The 13,817-nt window shown below is 39.1% G+C and overlaps 2 protein-coding genes and 1 non-coding gene across 6 annotated transcripts in view; 1 reads left to right on the top strand and 2 right to left on the bottom strand.

The window, feature by feature from the left end:
• The window catches only part of SKA2 (spindle and kinetochore associated complex subunit 2), a 32,394-nt gene extending 19,817 nt beyond the window's left edge, over positions 1-12,577 (bottom strand). Inside the window, exon 1 of one of the 2 annotated variants that reach the window (XM_018064132.1) lies at positions 12,495-12,577. In XM_018064132.1, coding sequence (XP_017919621.1) covers positions 12,495-12,527 — 33 coding nt within the window. In that variant the 5' untranslated portion in view covers positions 12,528-12,577. The remainder of the gene's footprint in view (positions 1-12,494) is intronic. The other variant, XM_018064133.1, reaches the window with a different exon arrangement.
• Positions 8,948-9,032, bottom strand: MIR301A (microRNA 301a). Its single transcript, NR_129689.1, has one exon. It is a non-coding gene; the product is annotated as a microRNA 301a (primary transcript).
• PRR11 (proline rich 11) overlaps positions 13,088-13,817 on the top strand; it is a 33,006-nt gene continuing 32,276 nt past the window's right edge. The window contains exon 1 of one of the 3 annotated variants that reach the window (XM_005693110.2): positions 13,088-13,160. The gene's annotated coding sequence lies outside the window, so the exon portion shown is untranslated. Of the gene's footprint in view, positions 13,310-13,817 lie in introns of all 3 variants that reach the window. The other 2 variants (XM_005693111.3, XM_013971791.2) reach the window with 2 other exon arrangements.

Consider the following 13,817-nt stretch of genomic DNA (forward strand, 5'->3'; position numbering starts at 1 on the left):
CACTATATTACATACCACTAAAATATTTGACAGCAGGATATAATTGCAGTACAGTTTAAAAAATATTTCCTCTTTACAAACAACCCACAGATTCCCACTGCCACAATAATGCTCCCTTTCAGAAGGACCAGCTCCAAACACATCCTCTTGTGAGAAAGCCTGTCTCAACAGCATCGAAACACAGGAAAACGAAGGGTCTTGCCTATGATGAGAGGAGTTGGTAGAGGTATATTCTGGACTCAGCAGCTAAGCTTAGAAATACATTTTCCTTAGACACGTTTTAAGGGAGAATTAGGTATCTGAATACTCCTAGATGTAGGTTAGCTGTATTATCAACCAAAGAATCTGCTTAAAGCACGCCTTTCCTTGCATTTTCCTCTCTCCAGTAGATTTAGAAACACCTTTATCTACTTTCATTTTTCTTTTCATGGCTGAGGCTTCTCGTTTCATGTCTTATATTACAATCATTTGTTTGCATGGCAGTGTCCCCATTTTGATTTCAAGTCTCTTGCTGGCAAGACCCTTGTCTTTCCACTTTTATATCCCGAGTTTTTAACATACAGACCAATGTTCAATGACAAAAGGGAACAGATATAAGTTCACTCACTTGAAAGAATAGCCAGGGAATCCAACCACCCTCTAAAGCCTGTTTTAAGAAATATTTCAAGCTCTTAACAAGTTGAGGGCCACTTCTAATGTCTACACAATCACAATTGTTTTGCAGTCTATTTCTGCTAGAGAGCTATTATCCAGTCTCTTCCAGACAGAACAAACACATGTCTATGCTTGTCTGAAACAGAGAAGCAGCAATATGCACACGCACCCAGTTACATGTTGTTTCAGGCAAATAACATCAAAGCAGAAGCAAGCATGAAGTTTCAGGCGCATCAGTTCCTAATCTGCAGGCTTTTATGGGACAATTATGAGGGTAGCACACATAAGGCTGATTTTATCAGTTAAAGTAGTCTACTGAACTTTTTTTTAAAGTTTTCAGGATCTTAGGTTATTTATGTTAACTGTGCTATGGACATATACTGGACTACAAGGAACAGATTTTCATAATATATAGAATGAACCTGGTTTAGGGAAAAAACAGTTAAAAATATACCTACAACAGAATAATAAACAACATAGTCTTCTTAAAAAATTATTTATTGTTTGGCTGTGCTGGGTCTTTTGTTGCTGTACGCGGGCTTTCTCTAGTTGAGGCAAGTGGGGACGACCCTGCCTTGCAGGGTGCTGGCTTCTGTTGCTGCAGGGCACAGGCCCTAGGCACACAGGCTTCAGCAGTTGCAGCACATGGGCTCAGAAGTTGTGGCACACGGGCTTAGCTGCTCCTCGGCATGCGCAATCTTCCCAGACCAGGGCTCAAACCCGAGTCCCCTGTGGATTCTTAAACCACAGGATCACCAAGGAAGCCCCTACTACATAGTCTTAATTGTCTTGGAATTGTCGGGTCTTTCTCTCCTTTTGCATATCTGTCTTCTAATTAAATTACAATGAATATGTATTACATGTATAATAACTATTTTTTAAAGTATAACAGTTAGCTCAGTGGTAAAGAATCCATCTGCCAAGGCAGAAGGTGTAGGGTTGGATCCCTGGATTAGGAAGAGCCCCTGGAGAAAACAGTGGCAACCCACCCCAGTATTCTTGCCTGGAAAATCCGGTGGACAGAGGAGCCTGGCTTAGAGTCCTTGCAGACACAGAGTTGGACACGATGGAGTGACTAAACATGCACACACTCACATTCTGCATACTGTCATTCTTAAAGATTATTAGTTTCCCAATGCCTGTGAAATTACTTTCAACTCTTAGTTTGATTCTTAACAAAAATTAACACTCTCCATATGTACATGTATAACTGATTCACTTTGCTGTACAGGGGAAACTAATGCAACATTGTAAATCAATAAATACTCCAATAAAATTTTTAAAAATTTAAATTTTCTCACTGAAACTTCACATTTTACACCGCAGCCACACCAAATTTCACTGCTTTTTTTTTTTTTTTGGTAATTTATGTTTTTCAATCACTTTATGTTGTTTTACTTTGGCTGCTCTGGGTCTTCCTTGTGGAACAAGGGTTCTAGAGCTTGTGGGCTTCTCTGGTTGCTGTGGACCGGATGCCTTAGTTGTCCCTCGGCATGTAGGATCTTAGTTCCCTGACCAGGGATGGAACCTGCGTCTCCTGCATTGGAAGGCAGATTCTTAACCACTGGTCTGCCTGGAAGTTGCCTCACTGTTTTTTTTAAAAATCATTACTCTCTAGCAGCGCCTGGTAAATAGCATGCTCTTCAGTTCAGTTCAGTCGCTCAGTCGTGTCTGACTGTTTGCGACCCCATGGACTGCAGCACGCCAGGCTTCCCTCTCCATCACCAATTCCCGGCGCTTACTCAAACTCATGTCCATCGAGTTGGTGATGTCTAAAATATATATTTATATGTAATATATAGAGAATAATATTGTGTAATGGGTTATAATATTAATATGTATATATCAAATATTCATGATATACTGTCTTCAGATAAAGTCAGAATGTCATCAAATATGACAAAACAGGTACATTCCTAAATTGCAGACCATAGTTAGAATAATGTAAATACCTATGGCAAAAACTTAGTATAATCTTGAGGGAATACATCTTTGGTAGCAATTTTTACACAATCTGTATAAAAGGATGCAAGATTAATGATGTCTCATCATTTAATGTCAAATCACTTCAACCTCTGAATAGCAGATATCCCGTGATCTTATTGAGGCAAGGTTCTATAAATCCCCTCTTGATATCTGGCAATTTTATGTATCTGTCTACATTATTCTGGTGAGATGAAGCTCCTTTAAGGATCCATAGCCTAAAGAAAAAAAAAAATGAATAACTGTCACTGTAAAATTGTAGCTTGTCTTAGTGTCAACGATAAAGCAACAAAGTAGATTGCCAACTAAACGGAACCTGTGAACTCAAAGATTGGGACTGAGGGGCTGAGTACAGTATGTATCTAAGTTCCTAGAGATAATCTGCTTTTTTTAATTAAAAAAAAAGTCATTGCTTTTGAGATCCAAATGCCAAGCATATTGCCTGAACATATAAAAAGCAAGAGAACTGTCCCTTTTCTCTTTCTTTTTAACTTTGATTTACAAAGTCCTTTTTTAAAAACTTTTATCATAAGTATAGCTGATTTAGAATGTTACAGTAGTTTCAGGTGTACAGCAAAGTGAATCAGTTATACATATATTCACTTTTTTTTTTAGATTATTTTCCCATCTAGGCCATTACAAAGTATTGAGTAGAGTTCCCTCTGCTATACAGCAAATTCTTATTAGTTATCTATTTTACATATTATAGTGTGTATATGACAATCCCAATCTCTCAATTTATCGCTTCCCTCTACCCTTATCCCCTGGTAACCGTAAGTTTGTCAGCTACATCTGTGACGACTTCTAGTAAATTGTAGTCGTAAATTGTCCCTTCCCCAGGGAATAAAACAAAGATTAAATCTGGATTTCTGCAATTTTTCATAACAAATATGCTTTTATATGAGAGGAATCTCTTTTGAAGTTATCTTCTACCTCCTCCCACTCACCCAGTGCAAATATATATATTTATCTGAATTATCTATGTACTAGGCTAAAAGACTATAGAAGAAAAGATTATATTTGTTCAGACACAGTACCTTGTGCTTCTTGCTTCATGTAGATTTTTTGTGATTTATGTGTCTCTCCTCATGGCTCATATATTAAACTTTGCTTAGCACAGTTCCTCATACACAGTAGGTATAAGAAGTCATAACTGGTAATTATTTGACCAATAAATATGACAATCTAATGTACTCTGTTCATAACTGTATGAAAATGCATTCTGAAAGGGCGTTTGACACATAAAATACAGGACACTCAGTTAAACCTGAATCTCAGATAAACAATAAAAAAAATTTTCTAAGTACATCCCATGCAATATTTGGACATAACTATACTAAAAAATTTCCTATTGCCTATTTGCAATTCAAATTTAACTGGGCATCTTTTCTTTTTTCTTTGGCCAGACAGCTTGTGGGATCTCAGTTTTCAACCAGGGATTGAACCCAGGACCTTGGTAGTGAGAGCACAGAATCTTTTTTTTTTTTTTAATTTATTCATTTATTGAATGATAATTACCTTACCAAATTTTGTTGTTTTCTGTCAAACCGCAACATGAATCAGCCATAGGTATACAAATATCCCCTCCCTTTTGAACTGCCCTCCCATATCCCTCCCCATCCCACCCCTCTATGTTAATATAGAGCTCCTGTTTGAGTTTCCTGAGCCATACAGCAAATTCCTGTTGGCTATCTATTTTCCATATGGTAATATGTTTCCATGTTACTCTCTCCATACATCTCACCCTCTCCTCCTCTCTCCCCATGTCCATAAGTCTATTCTCTATGTCTGTTTCTCCACTGCTGCCCTGCAAATAAATTCTTCAGTATCATTTTTCTAGATTCTGTATATATGTGTTAGAATACAATATTTATCTTTCTCTTTCTGACTTACTTTCACTCTGTATAATAGGCTCTAGGTTCATCCACTTCGTTAGAACTGACTCAAGTGCATTCTTTTTATGGCTGAGTAATATTCCATTGTGTATATGCACACCTTCTTTATCCATTCATCTGTCGATGGACATCTGGGTTTCTTCCATGTTCTAGCTATTGTCAACAGTGCTGCAATGAACAATGGGATACATGTGTCTCTTAATTTTGGTTTCCTCAGGGTATATGCCTAGGAATGGGATTGCTGCGTCATATGGTGCTTTTATTCGTTTTTTAAGGAATCTCCATACTGTCTTCCATAGTGGCTGTATCAATTTACATTCCCACCATCAGTGCAAAAGTGTTCCCTTTTCTCCAGCCCTCTCTGGCATTTATTGTTTGTAGACTTTTGGATGGTGGCCATTCTGACCTATGTGAGGTAATATCTCATTGTAGTTTTGATTTGCATTTCTCTAGTAATGAGCAATGTTGAGCATCGTTTCATGTGTTTGTTAGTCATCTGTATGTCTTCTTTGGAGAAATTTCTGTTTAGGTCTTTTTCCCAGTTTTTGACTGGGTTGTTTGTTTTTCTGGTAATAGTTGTATAAGCTGCTTATTATATATTTTGGAAATTAATCCTTTGTCAGTTGTTTCATTTGGAGAGCATGGAATCTTAACCACTGGCCCACCAGGGAATTCCCAGACAATTTATATTTTCATTTACTAAGTCTGACAACCCTAAATTGAGGTATCCCTAAATGTCATCAAGCTCAGGACCAGAAAGAGAAACTTGCACAGAACCATCCCTTTACATGCTTTACCCTTGGTTACTCATTAAGGTCAAACACAATGCTTCTTTTACTTGTGAGATAATATTAACACACAACTAGACTGCACTGAGGAGAAGGCAATGGCACCCCACTCCAGTACTCTTGCCTGGAAAATCCCATGGATGGAGGAGCCTGGTAGGCTGCAGTCCATGGGGTCGCTAAGAGTCAGACACGACTGAGTAACTTCACTTTCACTTTTCATTTTCATGCATTGGAGAAGGAAATGGCAACCCACTCCAGTGTCCTTGCCTGGAGAATCCCAGGGACGGCGGAGCCTGATGGGCTGCCGTCTGTGGGGTTGCACGGAGTCGGACACGACTGAAGCGACTTAGCAGCAGCAGCAGCAGACTACACTGCTAAAAATGGATGAGACAACATGCTAGCAAAAGGATATAGTAAGTTTTGGCAGCCTAGATTAAAGGAGCACACTTCAAAACTGGAACCTGAAACTCAGTGGCTTAAAAACGACAAATCATCTATTCTCATGAATCTGCCGCTTGACTGGGTTCAAGTGCTCTAGGCTCGGCTAAGTTGATGACTCTCTTCCTGACTGCAGTTCTGTGAGTTGCCTGGTAAGATTTCACTCCAGGTCATACATCCTCCTTGAACAAGCGTTATAAATAAATAGGGCAATAAAGACTATAGAACACAAAAATCAATATATAATGATCCGGTCAGAAGGCACTAAATTTCCCTATAATTTACCCAAAACCGGAGATGTTTATATGGAAATTTTTTTTTTAATTAAGGAACACAGGTTCATGATTACCACAGAACGTGAATATTTAATAATTTTAGATGTTTAGGAATGTTATAGAGCGTGGTGAAGGTTTTCAACTTAATAGCTACAATTTATTTTACTGGTTCTTCATCTCAACCCTCTTGCTCCCCATTTCAACCATCTCGACACTGTACTGAGCCACGAGCAGTCTCACGGGAGTAGCACCTCTGGACTTGAACATGCACTGTTTGCTCTGCCTGGAACATTTCCCGTTCCCTTCACTGGTTAATCCCTACTCATCCTTCCAATCTCAGATCGTATCTCACCTCTAACGAGACGCCAGGTTAGGTGCCTCTTTCCAGTGTACCTCCTGGAACTAGAACTACTGAGCCCAGGTGCTGCAGCTACTGTAGCCTACACCCCTATGCTCCACAGCCGTGAGGGGCCACCACGCACGGCGCCAGAGAGAAAGTGCATGCAAAGCAATGGAGGCCAGTACAGCCAATGATAAAGACAAATAAAAATTAGGAAAAACGAGAACAAAACAATGAACCAAGGACTAACTTATTTAAACTTTTAAATGCTATACATTAAGATAAATTAGAAGTATAACCTTCTGAAATATAATTAAGAATACATTTTATCTAGGATATTCTTTTTAAAAAATATTTCTTTATTCATTTGGCTGTACCACGTCTTAGTCGCAAGGCATAGATTCATCAATCCTTGTTGCGGTCTTTAATTTCAGCATGTGGGATTTAGTTCCCTGACCAGGGACCGAACTCAGGCCCCCTGCAGTGACAGTGCAGAGCCGTTGCCTCTGGACCACCAGGGAAGTCCGTATCTGGGATATTCTTAACCATGAATCTTTGCTTATGTTTGACTAACAAAGTTTTTTGTATGTTTTAAAACTTTACTTTGCTCCAAGGAAGAAGAAAAGTCTTCAAATTAGCAGTTTTGTCTTTTAGTCCCTCCCCATGTAATATCTTTCATTATTAAAATATACAAAATTCTAGGACTTCCCTGGAGGTCCACTGGTTAGGCCTCTGCACTTCCACTGCAGGGGCACAGGTTCAGTCCCACATGCCATGCAGCATGGCCAAGACAAAAAGCACACACTTCCACCCACTGCTCGAAGAGCCCACGAGTGACCAGCAGGAAATTAAAACCAAAGAAGAGGAAAACAGCTACACTTGAAGCCAGGTAAGGTAATTCAGAAAGGGATTTTATAAATAAAATTTAGAATAAAGTGGTTTTATGTGAGCAATCGTGTTCTTCATTCCCTACAAATAATGTCCTTGTATTCATTCCTAACATCTCAGGTATCTTTCTTTCCTGTTATCTATTCTCCTAGCCATCTTTTAAGGATATTTGCTTAACAAACAGCTTAATTTTTTTCTGAAAGTCAATGTATTTACAACACACATTATATAATTACTGTTCTTGTTCTACTTTTAAGATACAGAACACCCATAGAAATCACACTAGGCTATAAAAGAAATTAAGAAAGACCTGTATCAGAAGGGTATCAGAAGAATGTTCATGTATCAGAAGATTCAATATTGTTAAGACAGCGAGAAAGCAAATAGATAAAATTAAAGGAATTTTGTATTAATACAAAGACAAACTCAATTTAAAAATAGACAAAAGATTTTAACATATATTCACTAAAGATATACCAACTTTGAATAAGCACATGAAAAGATGTTCAACATCATTAAGGAAATGCAAATTAGGACTACGATGAGTTACCACTACACACTTGCTCGAACGGCTAAAATGAAGGCTGACAATGTTAACTAAATGTTGGTGAGGATTCGGAGAAACTAGAACCCTAAGACAGAGCTTTGAAAAATATTTTAGCAGTTTCTTATAAGATCATACTTTTATGATGCTGCCCAACAGAAACAAAAACATTATGTCCATAAAAGACTTGTATTATAATGTTTAAACAACTTTATTCATAATAGGCAAAATCTGGAAATAAAATCACAGGCATAATCTGGTGAACAGATAAATAATTTCTGATATTCTAAACAACAGAATGCTACTCATCAATAAAAATGGTGCAACTACTAATACATACATACAATATGGGTGAATCTTAAAAGCATTATGCTAAGTGCAAAAAGCCAGACACAAAAGACTTGAAGCTTTGTGTATATAATTTCATTTTTATGAACTTCTAGGAAAGGCAAAACTGGAGATTGGTGGTTGCCAGAGAGTTTGGGAGGAGGTTTATTGCAAAGGGTTATAAGAGTAATTTTTATGGCATATCATAACTGTGGTGGTGGTTACATGACTATACATGTGTCAAAACTCATCAAACTGTACAACTAGAACTATTGAGTTTTACTCTATGTAATTATATCTCAAACTGATTACAAAAAAAGAAGTGATAGATTCACATTTTATTGTATCTCACAATTACAAAAAGAACCTTAAAACATGCATTCTAAAGTTTTAAACTCAAGCATTTATTAAACAATACACAAAATTAACACCAATTAAGATGAGGCAGGTTACCAGAGGAAATATACAATGGAGATTGTTTTCATCACTTACTAATTCACCTTCAAACTCAATAAAACCTGAGACTAGGCAGAACCTATCCAAATCTATAACAGAAAGAATCAAATAACAAAGTACTACATGTTTAGACAAGTCATAATGACGTTAGCTATAAAATGTATTTTCTCGATGTGGTTCATAATGCATTACAGTGGTGAATTTTTAATTATTTGAAATTTTATTTTTTCAAATTATTACTTTCTAAAACATATACTCTTGGTAATAAAGTTATAGTTTTCAGCAACACAGGTTGTGGTAAATTACTCACAGACACTGAAGAAAGATGTAAGGCAAGAATCAAAATTCTGGTGTATGTTCTGCTTTCAGATGCTTTGACAATACTATTGCACTGCTAGCTGTAAAGTACAGTAGTGCAATAAAGTCAGAGCATTCGTTAGCAGTAATAGGTAGAAAAGACATAAAAGCATCTTGCATCAGTTGAAGCTTCAGTGTGAGAATACAAAGAAGGGTTGCCACTTTGGACAGAAGATATCTAAAACCTAAGAACATTTATATCAATGTCAAAAAAAAAGACCAGGGTTTAAATATCAAAGTGGTATTTTTTTTACAACTAACCTATGATTAATATTCAAACTGAAACATGCGCAGATATAGAAAGGGATTTTGTAAATAAGTCATAAGCTGTGTAAGTTATTAACATGAGTGTTGTTAATACCTTAGAACTGGTATTAACAGAACAGCTTATAGTTACTACTAAGGCAAAGTTGTGAAAATATTTCTGTTCTGCTGAGAGGTGTTGGTTAGTGCCCCCATAGCAACTGACTGATGAACTGCCACATGAAACAATAGGATTACCAAAGAAAACAAATGAAAAGTAAAATAAGTTTCCCAATGTCTATAAACCCAATCTATCTCTCTGGAATCTAAACTACAATACAAAAAGCATTTGCCTATCTCAAGAGTTTACAGACTTTCAGGAAATCATTATGTCATAAACAGGATACTATTAGCACTACTTAACTGAATGCTATGAAAGGGAATTTTAACATTTCAGTAAACCCCTAAAACATCTTAAATATAAGATTTCCTTCAAGCTGAGAAAAATCAAAGAGAAAATAGTAATGGGAGGAGAAGACTCTTGAGATTTAAGAATCAGATTTCCTTGTATTCAAGCCAATTAACATCCTAACCTTTAAAATGGTAAGAAACCATTCTGAAGTCAGATGTCCACCCAGAAATAGAATAATATCATAGTATGATAATACCTTTTGTGCATAATCACTAGCCTTATCACAAAAGAAGGACACTAGACAAATAATACTAAAGCAAAAAGTGAAGGGAAGAAAGTTAGAGAACAAAGATTACCCTACAATGAGCTTATTCCTCCATTAATAATGAGGATTGATGCAAAAACACTTTCCATTATTTTTAACCAACCTTCCCTTAAGTGATCCAGGTCAGCTACTTGGTTGGATGGGCCTAAGAAAGGAACTTAAATTCAGGACAGCTGGAACATGAGTGTCTTGACCTCAAATCCTAGGTCACATATCTCAGATATTAGAGTATTTCAACTCTGCTAGCCAAGCATCAGGCTTTTAAAAAAGGTATTTAAAAACAAATGTTTAATTTCCTGAATCAGGAGTTAAAACCCCTGGGGGGGGGGGGGGAGATGAGGATATTTGTCTTAAAAACTTAAGTACTTCTTTTTCAAAGTTAGATAATATGTATTCTATTTCATTTATTAAATATTCAACATTGATTCCTCAATTATAAAACCAAAAATCAGAGGATTGCACAGGAAATCATTTACCTTTGGAATCTTAGAAAATAAACCATTCACAGATAAAACATTTTTTTCTAAAAGCACATGGCAAATCTAAAGATGAGCTATCCTATTTTATACTACCCAATCAATACAAAGCAATAATAATACAACTGTAATAGTTCAAATACAATTTTTAAACAATTTTGTTTCCGTGATTATGGAAACAAAGAATTTGAACAGCAAAAAAAGTTATGACTCAGTTAAAAGGAATTCAAGAAGACTTGCTTTCTTCTCTTTCTCTCATAAAAAGAACTTTAAAAAACTACCTCATCATTCAAACATCTAAAAGTTTAAATTAAGAGTCTGGCTACCTCATAGTTTTCTAAAACCTATTTTTTTTTTCAAGATGTACACATCACTGTTTAAAATAAAATGTGTTCAATCTAAACCATGTCCAGTCAGACTATTGACTCTAATGCAAAGTCAGAAAAGATTTCATTGGTACCTCAAAATTAAAAGCCAACTTGAAAGGGGAAAAAAAAACTGTTAAAAACACAATTAGTATCATCTAGCTCCTTACAATTAGGCAGAAATATCCATCTGGAGGTAGGAATTCATAATGGAGGAAAAACCTAGGATTTTTTTAAAAGACGGTTAACAATAACAATAACAAACTTTTAACTAAAAGTTCGTTTATTACAGATTTTGAAAGCTGCATTAAATTCTACCTTCTTTGCTGCCAGTTCTCGCCTTCCCAATTTCCATACACACCCCACAAAGAAAATCGAAATTGAAAACGTTAGAAGCAACTGAAAGCAAATCAAAGTCGGTTTTGTATTAATATATTAGAGGCACTTCAATTCATTAATACATCAGAAGAAAACGAAAATAAGATCTATCAAGGTCTCTCATTTTCTGGAGGTGGGAATGGGGGTGAGGATAGTACAGTTTTCCTTAAAAGACCACTACATGTTGCGGATATTAAGGAGACCCAAGGTTGAGCTCGGGGAGGGTAGCACAGGTACAAACGATACTTTAGGATAAAGCCACGGAATGGCAGGGAGAAGAGGAGCGGATTGTGATGGAGATTTTGGCTTTTTTACTTAACCTTGTTATTTTTAACAACAACAAAAAAAAACCGAACAGGAGATCAATCAGTGCTGGGTGCGTCCTCCAAATTCCACATTTTAAAAGGAAACCAGCCCAATCCGAACACTCGTAATGCAGTGGCGGGTGGAGGGTTGGGGGGTAGACAGAACAAGGGAACTAAGGAAAAAGCGCGGGCGATCTAGCCACTAGTCAACGAATGGGAGGGAGAGAATAAATAGGACAAGAGAGGGAAGGAGCCAAAAGAAAAAACTAGGACAAGCCCTCCAGTTTGGGGCCCTCGAACAAGCCTAGCAGCAGCGGGAGTCCTTTCCAATTATTCGCCCCCGCCCCCTACATTCACAATGAATGAAGCCAGGCAACTCCAGAGCACTGGTGCAATCCACATCCCAATCCCGCCCGCGTTCCAGCAAAGGAACTCGTGGTTCAGATTCCCAAGGCTCACACCTCTCCCCCACCGAAGGGCCAAACTGGTCTAGGAGCTTCCTCAGCCGCCAAGAAGTTGTGCACGCGAGTAGAGCATCCTTTCTCAGACTTGTTCAGCCTGCTCCGGGCTGAACGTGAACGCTTCAGCCCTAAAGAGATTTCTCTCCGCCCCTCTCGGCGTATTTCCCACCCCACCCTCTAGCCCCGCTTTCTCGGAGGGTGAACGACCTCTCCCCTTCTAGGGGCGTTTAGAGACCATTTCTGTCAGGTCTTTTCGGTGGAAATACACAGAACGCTGTCTGCATCAACCACAGCTCCTCAAGGGGCGCAAAGCTGAGGGCAAGCAAAAAGGAATTCCAAAGGCCCCGCACCCTCAGCATCTCCCGCCATTTCCCTCACGAGTTTCCCGGATGTAACCCCTTCCCTCGCGGCGGTTAAAAAGAGACCAGGCGGCGGCGACTCCCTTTGGTGCAGGAGGAGGGAGCTCGAGCCCTAGTCCAGCCTCCTCCGCCTGGGGTTTCCGGCGACTCCAAATCGCGTTCCAACTTGGAGGCCATCGGGGAAAAAATAAACGGCCCAGTAGACCTCCTTCACTTCACACTCACCATCAGTTCCAGCTTATCGACCTCCGCCTCCATGTTGAATAGTTGACATTCCTCAGACCGCGGCGGCGCTTAAGCCCCGTACCAGCACTGAGGGTCCCTATTGGACAGCTGTCATTCAACGTCTCGTTCTGATTGGTCCCCCCGCTTCACCGGCGCCCGCCCATTGGAGGCTGGGAAACGCCCCTCCGCATGAAACGCCTTTTCCTGTTGGGCAAGGACACAAAACGCCGCAGGAGGATTGGCTCCTACATCTTTTTTTTTCCCATTGGCTGCAGCCGTATCTCGGCATTTAATTTCACAGCGAGGGTTCTGCAGAGGAGAGCTTGCGATTGGTGCAGTCGGAAGAAGAGCCAACCAATTACACCAAAGCTTCCACAAACAGCAAAGGGGACGTGACACGCCTTTTCTCCGACTTCCCCTCCACTTCGCTCCCGCCTTCCCCTTATTCATACGAGAAGCGCCTCATTTCTGATTGGCCCAAGCTTCGTGATGCTTCAGCCAATCACAAGCCAGACTGTGCTCCCGGCACTAAATAGAGAGCGAATGGGGGAAAGACCAAGGTTACGATTGGTCCCTCCGCGATATGGTTTTAATTTTGAATTTTCCTTTATGGCAAGGGAGAGGCCACTGAGGTGACTCCATCGTATCCCCGGACTCTTAAGACTAGTAAGTGCAGGGTTGTCTTCCTACGTTACCTGGGCTCGCTTCTCTTGTAGCTAGATCTGTTGCTGCTGGCGTTCGTAACGGTTTGCAGAGGTGGGAACTTTGGCTGGACTCAGAGAGGAGATGAATTGGAAGAGGAGGGTTAAGGCTGGGTAAGAAGTGCTCCACCTGGCTCGGCTCTAATCATAATTATATTTAATTAACGCTCTGCAAAAATATGTTTTGGAGCAAAGTATCCGCCTTCCTTTTGCACATGCCTGTAGTTCGCGGACCAACTGCATGGGCATCACTTGGGTTCTTATCTAAAATGCAGATTATCTGGCTCCGCCCAGACCTACTGAATCAGAATATACATTTTAACAAGACCCCTGATTCCTATGCACTTTGAGAAAGTACATATTTTGACAAGGAATGATACGGTGTTCCTCGATGTAGTCTTAATATCGCCCTCTGTTCTGTGAGAGTATCGGCTTTAAAAGTGTATCCTGTTTTCTATGTGCCTAGTAATGTGCGGGCTAAGCTTTAGGGAGCCTCACCCTCTTTAGAAAAACAAGACTGGAGCTAACAAACAGCAATGCTGCACAACATAAATAAGCACGTACCAAAAATAGCCCTGTGGATTCTCAAGAGGAATCAATTGAACTGATAATGGAACGTGAT

Source organism: Capra hircus, chromosome 19, assembly GCF_001704415.2.
Source record: "Capra hircus breed San Clemente chromosome 19, ASM170441v1, whole genome shotgun sequence".
Classification (NCBI taxonomy): domain Eukaryota; kingdom Metazoa; phylum Chordata; class Mammalia; order Artiodactyla; family Bovidae; genus Capra; species Capra hircus.